The 13,428-nt window shown below is 41.5% G+C and overlaps 1 protein-coding gene and 1 pseudogene across 4 annotated transcripts in view; one reads left to right on the top strand and one right to left on the bottom strand.

Moving 5' to 3' along the window:
• The window catches only part of ADIPOR2 (adiponectin receptor 2), a 102,087-nt gene that overhangs the window by 58,114 nt on the left and 30,545 nt on the right, over positions 1 to 13,428 (top strand). For all 4 annotated transcript variants that reach the window (XM_025401681.1, XM_025401683.1, XM_025401682.1 and 1 more), the window contains one exon: positions 8,927 to 9,183. In XM_025401681.1, coding sequence (XP_025257466.1) covers positions 9,013 to 9,183 — 171 coding nt within the window. In that variant the 5' untranslated portion in view covers positions 8,927 to 9,012. The remainder of the gene's footprint in view (positions 1 to 8,926; positions 9,184 to 13,428) is intronic.
• LOC112634365 lies at positions 11,897 to 12,669 on the bottom strand (annotated as a pseudogene).

The raw sequence follows: 13,428 nt of genomic DNA, 5'->3' as shown, positions 1-13,428 counted from the left end.
GCTGGAGTGCAGTGGCATGATCTCGCTCACTGCAAGCTCTGCCTCCCGGGTTCACGCCATTCTCCTGCCTCAGCCTCCTGAGTATCTGGGACTACAGGCTTCCACCACCATGCCTGCCTAGTTTTTGTATTTTTAGTAGAGACGGTGTGTCACCTTGTTAGCCAGGATGGTCTCGATCTCCTGACTCGTGATCCACCCACCTCGGCCTCCCAAAGTGCTGGGATTACAGGCGTGAGCCACCGCCTTCAGTTCTTTAATCATGGTTTCCTTTAGTTCCCTGAACACATTTATAATGGTTAAAGTCTTTTCTGTTAAATTTGACATCTTGTTTCTCATCATTTTTTATTGCCTGCTTTCCCCTCCCTTAGCGTATGGACTGTACTTTTCTATTTACATGCCTCAATTTTTTGTTGGAAACTGAACATGTTAGATAATACATTGTAACAGTTCTGGGCTCTGGTTCCTTTTCCTCCAGGGCTTGTTACTGTTATTTGCTGGGTATTTGTTTAGGGACTGACTGGATTCATTTAGTGCAGTTGGTTTCCCTCCTTAGTGTTCAGCCTCTGCCACTGTCCTCTGGAAGGCATAATTACGGATATGCCCTCAGTTAGGATGGGTTGATAGTGCTTTTGGTAGGGCTCTCTTCTTTTCTTATCCTGGAACACACCCAGTTGTTAAACTCCACTAATTGCTGGCTGATTGCTCCAATCAGTCAGTTGACTGATTTCAACCAATGCCCTGGGGTAAAATGGTCTATAGAATAATCCAAATTCTGACTCATTTGAAGGAATAGTTTCTGAGGTCAGTGTTTAATTTTTGGTCTGATTGTACCAGATACCATATTCCCTGGTTCACTTCTGCAAACTAACCTACAGTTTAGCCTGTATCTTGATTGTGTAATTGCATGTATCTTGATTATCTTCCCAATTGCCTTTCAACCTCTGCTGTTCTTTAGAGCACCTTTAGGCCTTGACTTCATGCTGTGTTGCCAATGAAGTCAGAGTCTTTGGGAAAAGATTAGGTGCTGTTTTTTTGTTTTTGTTTTGCTTTTTAATCTACTTCTCACCCCAGGCAAACAGTCTGAGCTTGGACTTTAGAGGTGTGGGAGTGGGAACAATGACAAGTTTCTCTCTGAGTGACATGCCACTCTAGAAGATGAGTGCTCAGTGGGAGGTAGGCAGTAGCCTGGGGTCCTCCTGTTATGGAACCACCACTTCAACAGCAGGGTCCAGAAGGATTGGGGTTTCATTATTTTCAGTGTGCCCGGCCCTAGGTAGAGCCTTCGTTCCACAAGTGGGGGTTTGGCAGAAGGGTGCCTCCACTTCTAAACTGTGTTCATGGGGACTTAGCCTTCAGCAGTAGGTAGCTGGGGAAGGATGGGAGGTGCTGATGTCTTGTATCCCGTTGTCTGGGTGCTGGGGGCAGAGGGAGTCCTGTGTTCTTGCCTGCCTCAGTAGAGTGGAGTCTTCTTTTCTGAGCTGGGGGAGAGTGGGAAGGAAAAAAGAGGTTCAGATACCACAGACTGTTCCCTTTCTTACTGAATTTTCTATATGTTCTTGAATAGATATTTCTTCATTTGCTATTTGCCTTTTGGACCATTTCCAGAGGTTTTTGATGGTTTTTAAAAATAGTTTTTACAAGTTTCTCTTCGGAACAAGCCAGTGGAACCCTTTACACTGTCATTCATGCCAGAATTCACTCTCCTTGTTGTTACCATTCTTAAATTTTAGTCATTCTGATTAGGTTTGTAGTAACATTGCATTGTATTTTTAATTTGCATTTTGTCTGTTGCCAAGGCTGGAGTGCAGTGGCATGATCAGAGCTCCCTGCAGCCTCAGAACTCCTGGGCTCAAGTAATCCTCCCACCTCAGCCTCCTGAGGAACTAGGACTGTAGGCGTGTGCCACAGTCCCCCACCTGGCTAATTGTTTTAGTTTTTCTTTTTTAAGAGATGGTGTCTTGCTGTGTTGCCCATGCTGGTCTCAAACTCCTGGCCTCAAGCTGTCCTCCCACAGCGCTCGGATTACACATGTGAGCCACCATGCCCAACCTATGTTGAACATCTTTCCATATGATGATTTGCCATTGGTATATCTATCCTCTTTGGTGAAATGTTTGCTCATGTTATTTTCCATTTTATGGTTGGATTTTTTTGTGTGTACTGTTTAGTTTGGAGAGTTCTTTATATAGTTTACCAGGATTATTCGTTTTGTTTTTTTTTTTGAGATGGAGTCTCGCTCTGTCGCCAGGTTGAGTGTAGTGGTGTGATCTTAGCTCACTGCAATCTCTGCCTCTCGGGTTCAAGCGATTTTCCTGCCTCAGCCTCCCCAGTACCAGGATTACAGGCATGTGCCACTGCACCCAGCTAATTTTTGTATTTTTAGGAGAGACGGGGTTTCACTGTGTTGGCCAGGATGGTCTCGATCTCTTGACCTCATGATCCACCCGCCTCGGCCTCCCGAAGTGCTGGGATTCCAGGTGTGAGCCACCGCGCCTGGCCTTTAACAGGATCTTTCACGGAAAAGTTCGTTTTGATGAAACCCAGTTTATCAGTTTTTCCTGCTAGAGATTGTGCTTTTGATTTGAAGTCTAGGAACTCTACCTAGCTGTAGATTTTCCCCTGCGTTTTTCATAAAAGTTAAAACATTAAAAAATAAAAGTATGGTTGTGCATTTTACTTTTTTTTTTTTTTTTGAGACGGAGTCTCGCTCTGTCACCCAGGCTGGAGTGCAGTGGCGCGATCTCCGCTCACTGCAAGCTCCGCCTCCCGGGTTCCCGCCATTCTCCTGCCTCAGCCTCCCGAGTAGCTGGGACTACAGGCACCACCACCGCGCCCGGCTAGTTTTTTGTATTTTTAGTAGAGACGGGGTTTCACCGTGTTAGCCAGGATGGTCTCGATCTCCTGACCTCGTGATCTGCCTGCCTCGGCCTCCCAAAGTGCTGGGATTACAGGTGTGAGCCACTGCGCCTGGCCTGAGTTTTACATTTAAGTCTATAATCCATTTTGAATTAATTTTTGTATGAAGTGTGACCTAAATTTGTAGATTGAAGTTTTTTGCCTATGGGTGTTTAATTATTTCAGCACCATTTATTGAAAAGGTTATCCTTCTATTATTGAATTGCTTTGGATATTTGTAAATGTGTTTAGGGAAAAACTCTCCTCAAACTGTGTTTTTTCTCTACTGTCATACCACAGCAATAATCAACACAGAAGAAGACTTCTGTGATCACATGCATGGGGTTGTTTTCCCCACACACCAAGCAGCAGACACCAGCTTGAGTGTCCTCTAATTCAGTTCGACACTGTCTCCGGGTCATTGATGTCAGATCCCACAGGTTGAGGGCTCCGTACCCAAGACTGCTGCCCCAAGACACCCACCAGTCATAAGTCGGGGCATCCAGAACTTCTGACCAACCAACTTCAAGTTGGGGTGCCCATGACCCCCTCTTTGGCTTCATTAATTTGCTGGACTGGCACACAGAACTCAGGGAAACACTTATTTACGTTTACCGGTTTATTATAAAGAATATTGCAGGCTGGGCGGGGTGGCTCATGCCTGTAATCCCAGCACTTTGGGAGGCCGAGGCGGGCGGATCACGAGGTCAGGAGATCGAGACCATCCTGGCCAACATGGTGAAACCCCGTCTCTACTAAAAATACAAAAATTAGCTGGGCGTGGTGGCGGGCACCTGTAGTCCCAGCTACTTGGGAGGCTGAGGCAGGAGAATGGCGTGAACCCGGGAGGTGGAGCTTGCAGTGAGCCGAGATCACTCCACTGCACTCCAGTCTGGGGGACAGAGCGAGACTCCGTCTCAAAAAAAAAAAAAAAGAATATTGCAAAGGTCACAGATGAAGGGAGTGCAGGGCTACGTATGGGGGAAGGGGCGTGGAACTTTCGTTTCCTCCCTGGATGCTCCACCCACCAGGAGCCTCTGTGTGTTCAGCTGTCTTGAAGTTCACTGAACCCTGTCCTCTTGGATTTTTATGGAAGCTTCATGACATCAGCATCCCTACCCCAAGGGCATAGGATGGGACCCTACGTGAGAGAGTTTTAAGATCTGCAATCAAAAAGGCAGGGGAACATTAAGCATGGAAGGAGGGCAGGAGAAAGTCAGAGGCCTGCCTCTGAGGCCTAACACTTCCAACGTTATAATGAAAGACTGGAATAAAGGCTATGGGAGTTAAAGCCAGGAACCATGGATAAAGATCAATAAATATCATAGCACCACAATAAAATAACAGGCATACTTGTGTGGGTCATTTCTGGGTTCTCTGTTCTGTTACTCTATTTGTGTATTCTTTTGCGCATACCAGCACAGTCTTGACTAGCTATGTAGTTGGGCTTCAGTAAGGTCTTCTTTTTTGATTGTTTTAGCTATTTTGGAGCTTTGCCTTCATGTAAGTTTTATGAGTTTTTATCTACAAAAATCCTTGGTGGGATCTTGATAGGAATTGTATTAACCTATAGAACAATTTGGAGAGAATTGACATCTTTACTGCGTCAGTATATTGCTGAGAACATAGTATAATATATCGCTATTTGTTTAGGGTTTTTGTTGTTGTTTTTTGAGAAGTGGGGTCTCATGCTATTAGTTCACTGCAGCCTCGAACTCCTGGACTTAAGCAATTCTCTCACCACATTCTCTTGAGTACCTAGACTACACAGGTGCATACCACCAAACTCAGCTAACTTAAAAATTTTTTTTTTAGTGACATGGTCTTGTTGCCCAGGCTGGTCTCAAACTTCTGGTCTTGAAGTGATCCTCTTGCCTCAGTCTCTTGTATTTGTTTAGATTTCTGATTTCTTCCATCAGCATTTTGGAATTTTTAGCATACAGAGCCTATACATATTTTGCTAAGTGTATACTTAAAGTATTTAATTTTCTATGGAGCAGTTGTAAATGGTATTGTTTAAAATTTCAGTTTCTACATGTTTATTGTTAATATATAGAAAAGTAAATGATGGCTGGGCACAGTGGTTCATACCTTTAATCCCAGCACTTTGGGAGGCCAACTCACGTGAGAGGATCACTTGAGTTCAGGAGTTCAAGACCAGCCTGGGCAACATAGCGAGACTCCATCACTACAAAAAATTGAAAAAAAAAAAAAGGCCAGGTATGGTGGCATGCACCTGTAATCCTAGGTACTTGGGAGGTGGAGGGCAGGAGGATTCCTTGAGCCCAGGAGTTCAAAGTTACAGTGAGATATGATTGCACCATTGCACTCCAGCCTGGGCAACAGAGTGAGACCCTGTGTCTCCGGAAAAAAAAGAAAAGTGATTGATATTTGAGTGTTGATGTTGAACACTTGCTGAACTTACTATTTCTAGAATTTTTTTTTTGTAGATCCTCAATAACATTTTAAGATTTGTTTTGAAGTGTTTTATCTTTTTTCTATTGTGATATATTCTTCTTTCATAATGACCAAATATTGTGGGGTTTTGGGATCAAGGCTGTTGAAATCCATATGTCAATTTTATGCCCAACCCACAGTGATGATTTTTCTTATTTATAAATTTTTCTTTAGTTGATTTCTCCTGGGCTTTATAGATAAAAGAGTCATGTAATCTGCAAATAGTTACAGTTTACCTTTTTTTTTCTTCCAATTTTTATACTCATTTTTTCCCCTCATTTAATTATCTAAGACTTCCAAGATACAGTTAAATAATGCTGGTAATACCATCTTCTGACTTTAGACTCTAGGCTTGTTTGCTTTTTTGTTTTTTTCCTCCTCAAGGCATTGCATGCTAGTAGGAATTCTTTTTATTTCAGTAGGTAGAATGCAAATAAAGTAAAAACATATAGTAAATTTCCGTTCTCTAGTGTGTTCTAGTATTGGGGTATTCTGTTTTGTTAAATTTATGGGAACCCGAAGGTTGACATACTTTTCCTTCAACAGTTCTATTGTTGAAAGTCAGTATCATAGGCCTTCCTGCTTTCTGTAGAGTGGCGAATATTTGATTTCTTTGTAGATTTTGCGGCACTTTATTTTCTTCATTCTTATTTTATCATACTTGTGAATTTAGAAAACATTATTGATAGGAATGTCTGTTGATCTCAGGAGTTTACTGGAGAGTTGATTTTCTTCTTTTTATTTTAAGGAGGATCCTTAAAAATTATTGGGGCAATCTTATTTCTTGTCATTGGATTTCTTTTTCTGAGATGAGATTACAAAACAATTCTAACTAATAGAGCCTTTCAGTTTTCTTTTTCTTTATTACGAGACGGGGTCTTTGCTTTGTTACTCAGGCTGGAGTGTAGTCATACATTAGAGCTCAGTGCAGCCTTGAACTCCTGGGCTCAAGCGATCCTCCCACGTCAGCCTCTTGCGTAGCTAGGACCACAGCTACTAGCTACGTGCCACCACACCCGGCTAATTAAAAACATTTTTGTTTTTGGTGGAGGTGGGTCTCACTTTGTTGCCCAAGCTGGTTTTGAACTGCTGGGCTCAAGTGATCCTCCTGCCACAGCTGCCCAAAGTGCTGGGATTACAGGTGTGAGCCACTGTGCCTGCCCGAGCATGCATTTATAGTCATAAATGAGCAACACTCCTCCATATATAGCTCCTGCTGATGAGAAGTTTGGTGTGGTGATATTTTTCTTTTTTTTCTTTTTAAGACGGAGTTGCCAGACTGGAGTGCAGTGGCATGATCTCGGCTCACTGCAACCTCTGCCTCCCGGATTTGAGTAGTTCTCCTGCCTCAACCTCCAGAGTAGCTGGGATTACAGGCACGTGCCACCACACCCAGCTAATTTCTTATATTTTTAGTAGAGACTGATTTTTTGTATTTTTAGTAGAGGGTTTCACCATGTTGGCCAGGATGGTCTAGATGTTCTGACCTTGTGATCCACCTGTCTTGGCCTCCCAAAGTGCTGGGATTACAGGCGTGAGCCACCGCTCCTGGCCTCTTTTTTTTTTTTTTTTTTGGCTCACTGCAACCTCCACCTCCCGGAGTCAAGTGATCCTCTCACCTTGGCCTCCCTAAGTGCCAGGAGTACAGGCATGAGCCACTGTGCCTGACCTAGTGTGGTGATATTTCAAGAATACTTTACAAAGCTTTATTCTACTTGCTACAGCTTGAGCATCAAGATCCTGACTCTGTAGTTTTCTTGTGATGTAGACCAACTACCTTTAGGGTTCATTTTCTTATCTTTTACTCACCCCAGTCTTAATTTTGTTGCACAGTGGAAAGCACATGAACTTCGTGAGGTTCAGAAACTGGGTATAACACAGCTGCTTCTCTTTGAATCCTAATGACCTTGAATAAGTTATCCAATCTCTAATCCTCAAAATGGAGGATAATAATACCTCAGAGGGCTATATTTAAAGATGCTATGAAATACCACATGTAAATTATCTGGTAGAGAATTTACCTTTGTTTATTCTCAGTAAATGTTTACTGCCTCTGTTGATTCTCAGTAAATGTTTGCTGCCTCTCCCCTGAAACAAAATGAAATGGTGTGTGTGAATAGCTTTGTGAGCTTTAAATAATATAATTAAATAGAAGGCATTATTAGTTCTGTTTCCTCTTTCAGAAATGGGCATTAATAACATAATTTATAATCTCAGTAGTATAATGTAATGTGCTTGGCCAGGTACATGCCCAGGTTTGGTATTCTTTAGATTTTTGTTTCTTCTTGCCCTACATACTTTGAAAGCCCTTCGAGAAATCCTGTAGCAAACTCACATGATTTGTGAAACCAACAGTTGACTAATTTTTACTCTAATTCTATGTCTTTGACTAATTCTTAGTCTGTGTATCCATATATATGAACACTAATCCACCTATTACCTTCTTTTTTATGGTGTCTAGGTTCTCTTACTTTGCCCTACTTCTCCTTTCCCCACTAAGAACTTTGAACCATATGGAATTTATTAGCTAGCATATACCCTGGTCTCTTTCTGTTTTGGTATTTCTGGTTGGATTGACTGTAATAATCCTTAATTGGATATTCAACTAATTGTCTAAAATAAGCTTACGTCCGTGAGTTAAGAGGTAGAGTGCCAAGGACTTGAAAAGCTTGAACTCCTAAGACTTACTTGCTGCAGTCCAGTTTAGAGAAAAATTAATGATTTCTGAAAATATTCTTAGCACTTAAGAGCATTGAAATATTATCACATATTCATTAAACATTTGTATGCATAGCACTTTCTGGTAACCCAGATGGATGTAAAACATGTATGTTTTGGTCCTGAGTTTCTTCCTTCTAGGGTAGTCTAGTTAGAGTTCAGAATGACTCAAAAAAGTTGAAATGTAAGACATTAAACCTTTTGAATACAAAATATTATCGATAATATGTGCTTATAAATTTGAAGACTTTGTCCTATTTATTTTTTATAAAGTGTGGTGAGTTTTGTTTTCCTTTACCTGTGAACTAGAAATAAAAATACCCTGTAGGGTCATTGTGATGTTTAAATGAGATTGGTTATGTAAAGCCCAGTTATAATATATAAACCTACATATATTCTTTCTAATATATACAATGAGTATTTAGAATTCTAATTTCTAATTGTATACTATTTTTTAAACAAGTAATATGATACATGGTAAAAAAAAAAAAAAAATGCAGACAGAGCAAAGTAACTATTCTTCTCACTTCAGACCTGAGGTTCTTCCCTGTGTTCTTCTGTACCAAGAGTAGGGTTTTAAATATTTTTCATTAATTATTCTAGTATGTATACAGTTACATATACTTATATATTTTTATAACATGTGAATGGGAACATATTATGTTGCCTTGTATCCTGTGTTTTTCATTTAAAAAAAGATTTTTGGTTATCTTCCCATCAACAAATATAGCTTTTGAATACATTATTTTTTTATTGTTATTGATTGCTGAATATTCTATCGTTTGGATATGTAATAACTGGTATTTTTCCCCCAGCACTCCTTTAACGCATTTTTTAAAAACTTTCATCTTCTTAGGATCAACTCACTATCCTGAAGGTCCATTCTCCCAAGAAGAAGGGACAGAAAGACAGACCTGTTTGTAAGAAAGGCTTGGGTATCCCATGAACGAGCCAACAGAAAACCGATTGGGGTGCAGCAGGACTCCAGAGCCAGATGTAAGGCTCAGAAAAGGGCACCACCTGGATGGTACAAGGAGAGGTGATAATGACAGCCACCAAGGAGATTTGGAGCCCATTTTAGAGGCATCCGTTCTATCTTCCCATCATAAAAAAGTAAGTCAAATTGGAAGAATGGTAAACAAAGGAAAAAATCTGGAGGATGTGGCAGAGGGAGGATATGGGGAAAAAAAAAAGTGTGGGTCCATTGCTGAAGGGAGAATGGCGTGGTAAGAAGGAAACTTGCACATTTGTGTTTTTTTCTTCTGGATAACTTGAAGTCTTATTATTATTATTATTATTATTATTATTATTATTATTACTACTGAGACGGAGTCTCGCTCTGTCACCCAGGCTGGAGTGCAGTGGCGCGATCTTGGCTTACTACAACCTCCGCCTCCCGGGTTCATGTGATTCTCCTGCCTCAGCCTCCTGAGTAACTGGGTACATGCCACCATGCCAGGCTAATTTTTGTAGCTTTAGTAGAGATGGGGTTTCGCCATCTTGGCCAGGCTGGTCTCGAACTCCTTACCTCAGGTATCCTCCCACCTCGGCCTTCCAAAATGCTGGGATTACAGGCGTGAGCCATCCTGCCTGGCCTCTTGTTCTTAAATTAGCTTAGATATTATTTGATTTTGATTTTATAGTTAATGTCTTTCTGCTGACTCTTTTTTTTTTTTTTTTTCCCCCTGGAGACAGAGTCTCACTCTGTCACCAGGCTGGAGTGCAGTGGCGCGATCTCGGCTCACTGCAACCTCTACCTCCCAGGTTCAAGCGATTCTCCTGCCTCAGCCTCCCGAGTAGCTGGGATTACAGGCACCCGCCACCATGCCCGGCTAATTTTTTGTATTTTTAGTAGAGACGGGGTTTCACCATGTTGGCCAGGATGGTCTCGATCTCAACCTCCTTATCCACCTGCCTCAGCCTCCCAAAGTGCTGGGATTACAGGCGTGAACCACTGCGCCCGGCCTCTGCTGACTCTTAAAAGCATACTTAACCTGCTTTATCTTGTTGAAGGGAGAGGGCGTGTTCTATGGGTACCATATAATCTTTCGAATTTAACCATACTATGACATTATCCGTTATTTTTGGAGAAATTCGAATTGTGTGTTGGAGCTACTTTTCCAGAAATTGTCTACCTCCAGTGTACACCTTGGGAGTCAGTAGAATTTCTGAAAGCTGAAGCAGATTTTACTCTTTCATTTCCTAGAGAAAAGAGCAACCTTTAGGCAACTATACCTATAGAGCAGAAGTATCAGAAAGTCATAGTGACAGACGTTTTGCTATGTGCTTTGGAATTTCCAAATTATACAGCATGTGTTTAATGTTTTATTACTAATACAGTGTTTCTCAAACTGTGGGTTGTACTTATTAGTGGGTTTTGAAATTAATTGTATTATAAAGTGTTAAAAAAATTTTTTTAAAGATCAAAATAGAATAAAAGCATTGAAGTGTGTATATAGTAATACACATTTAAATTGTTATTTTAGTTATTTTAGTTTTATGTATATAAATAGGAATAATATATGAAATACATTTCTTACTATGCGTTGTGGTTAACATTTTGAAAGCCTCTACTTAGAACAGCAGCTTGGGGAAGAGTGTTTCGAGGTAGAGGAAACAAGCTAGTACCGAGGTCCGAAGGTGGGAATATGCTTATCTTCCTTGCCTTCCCCCCTGCCTCCTACCATCACCTGCGCCTGCTTGTATCATCTTTCTCTTCTTTCATCTTCTCCTTTATTTTATTTTAATTTATTATTATTTTGAGATGGAGTCTCACTCTGTCGCCCAGGCTGGAGTGCAGTGACACCATCTCGGCTCACTGCAACCTCCGCCTCCCACGTTCAAGTGATTCCCGTGTCTCAGCCTTCCGAGTAGCTGGGACTACAGACCTGCGCAACCACGTCCGACTGATTTTTGTATTTTAAGTAGAGATGGGGTTTCACCATGTTGGCCAGGCTGCTCTTGAACTCCTGACCTCAAGTGATCCGCCCAGCTTGGCCCCACAAAGTGCTGGGATTACAGGCATGAGCCACTGTGCCCAGCCTTCTTTTTATTGTTTTGTTTTTTCTTTTTTTTTTTAAAGGAGCCAGTATAGTTAGAGCATGAGGAACTAGAGGGACGAGTGAAATGAGATGAGGTCAGTGGACCAGTCAGAGAACAGGTTATACAGGTTTATTGAAGGAATTTAAATTGTATTTGAATAAAATTGCCTGGCAAGTGGGCAGCTTTTGGGGTGTTTAAACATGGAGACATTTGTGTTTTTAAAAATATCACTGTGGTTGTGGAATGGATTATTTGAAGACAGAATAGAAGAGGGACCCAGGTGTTAGAATATAGATGAGAGATGATGTCACTTGAAACAGCATGGTGGGAGCAGCAGAAATGGAGGGAAATGGCTAGATTCTGGGTATATTTTGTGGGCCGAATCAACAAGACCTCCTGATGGATTAGCTGTAGAGTGAGGAAAATAGAGGAATCAAGGCTGATTCTCTGAGCTGAACTGAAATGGTAAAGTAAGAGGGAGAAGCGGGTTTAAAGTAGGGAAATCAAGAGCGGTGTTTTGGAAATGTGAGATTCGAGATTCTTATTAGATATCTTAGAAGAGATTGAGGAGGCAGTAACTGTATCACTATAAGATTTTTATGTACCACTGTTTCTTAACTATTTTTAAAACTGATACTGTTATTACGGGATCTAAGGAATTTTCAAGCTTGAAAGAATTTCAGGCTAGCCGATTTGAGATTTATAATGTCAATAAAATTCTGTTTATCATTCCACATTATTTTTAATTACGTACAAAGATCTAACATGTCACCCAGGGACCATTTCACCCACTGCTCTGTTTGGTCGCCAGTCTTTTGTCTCTCTTTTCGGCAATGGTTAGGCGGATATCCTTTCCTCAGGGAAGAGAAATCCGTGGTTTGTTGCCCTTGCCAATAACAAAAATGTTGGAAAGTTTAGTGGCAAAGCCATTGGCATCTTTCATGTGAACCACATCAAAAGATCCAGGGTGCCTTTCTCTGTTGGTCATCACACCAGTTCTTCCCAGGTTAGCACCTACAGTCACCATACACAGGTTACCAGTGTCAGACTTAATGAAATCGGTAATCTTGCCAGTCTCCAAATCAATCTGAATGGTATCCTTCACCTTGATGAGGGAATCAGGATAGCAGATGGTGCCGAGCATCATGAGTCACCAGATGAGGGATTCCTTTTGTGCCCACAAAGATTTTTCTCACTTTGTATTTGGCCTCCTCAGGTGTAATAGGATGTACAGCAAAGCAACCCTTGGTGTCATAGATCAGACGGAAATTCTCTCCCGTCTTGTCAATGCTGATGACATCCATGAATCCAGCAGGGTAGGTTATATCAGTTCAGACCTTGCCATCGATCTTAATGAACCTCTGCATGTAATCTTCTTTACTTCATCTCCTGTCAGGGCATACTTAAGTCTGTTCCTTAGGAAGATGATGGGAGTAACTCTCTCAACTTGTGGGGACTAGTGGATGGACGAGGAGCAAACTCATCGGTCAGTTTATCCAGCATCTAATGCTTTGGAGCTGCCACCCACTTCCGATGCTTCTCGGGACCATGCTCCATGGCTGCTTAGGCAAGGAAAGCAAAATATATTTTCAGAGTCCAGAACTTGCCCACCCAATCACTTTTGTGTCAGATTTACATTAATTGATGTTTCTGTGTGTTTTAATACTATATATTTTTGTTTACTGTCTTCACTGGTTGGAGTGTTATCTTCTGTAGATAATATTTGTGTTTGAATTTCACTAATAAGTAATTAGGTGGATGGGATTTTTCCCATCCTTATGAATGAACTCATTTATTGCCCTGAAAGCCTCTATTTGATTTTCGTTTAATCTTGAGCTAATAGGCCGGGCGCGGTGGCTCAAGCCTGTAATCCCAGCACTTTGGGAGGCCGAGACGGGCGGATCACGAGGTCAGGAGATCGAGACCATCCTGGCTAACATGGTGAAACCCCGTCTCTACTAAAAAATACAAAAAAACTAGCCGGGCGAGGTGGCGAGCGCCTGTAGTCCCAGCTGCTCGGGAGGCTGAGGCAGGAGAATGGCATGAACCCGGGAGGCGGAGCTTGCAGTGAGCTGAGATCCGGCCACTGCACTCCAGCCTGGGTGACAGAGCAAGACTCCATCTCAAAAAAAAAAAAAAAAAAAAAAAAATCTTGAGCTAATGCAGAAGTTAGCAGTATGAACAAAAGAACCATTTTTTCTTTCATTTGTTTTAATAGATTTTTATATGAGGAGCCAAGGAATGAAAGGATCCATAGGTTGTGGAATATTAGAGTTGAAAAGGCCCTCCAGAGTCATCTTGTTTGCCTTCCTCAAT

The sequence above is a fragment of the Theropithecus gelada genome, chromosome 11 (assembly GCF_003255815.1).
Source record: "Theropithecus gelada isolate Dixy chromosome 11, Tgel_1.0, whole genome shotgun sequence".
NCBI lineage: Eukaryota > Metazoa > Chordata > Mammalia > Primates > Cercopithecidae > Theropithecus > Theropithecus gelada.
The sequence above is the reverse complement of the archived record's forward strand: the minus strand, read 5'-3'. Positions and strand labels throughout refer to the sequence as shown.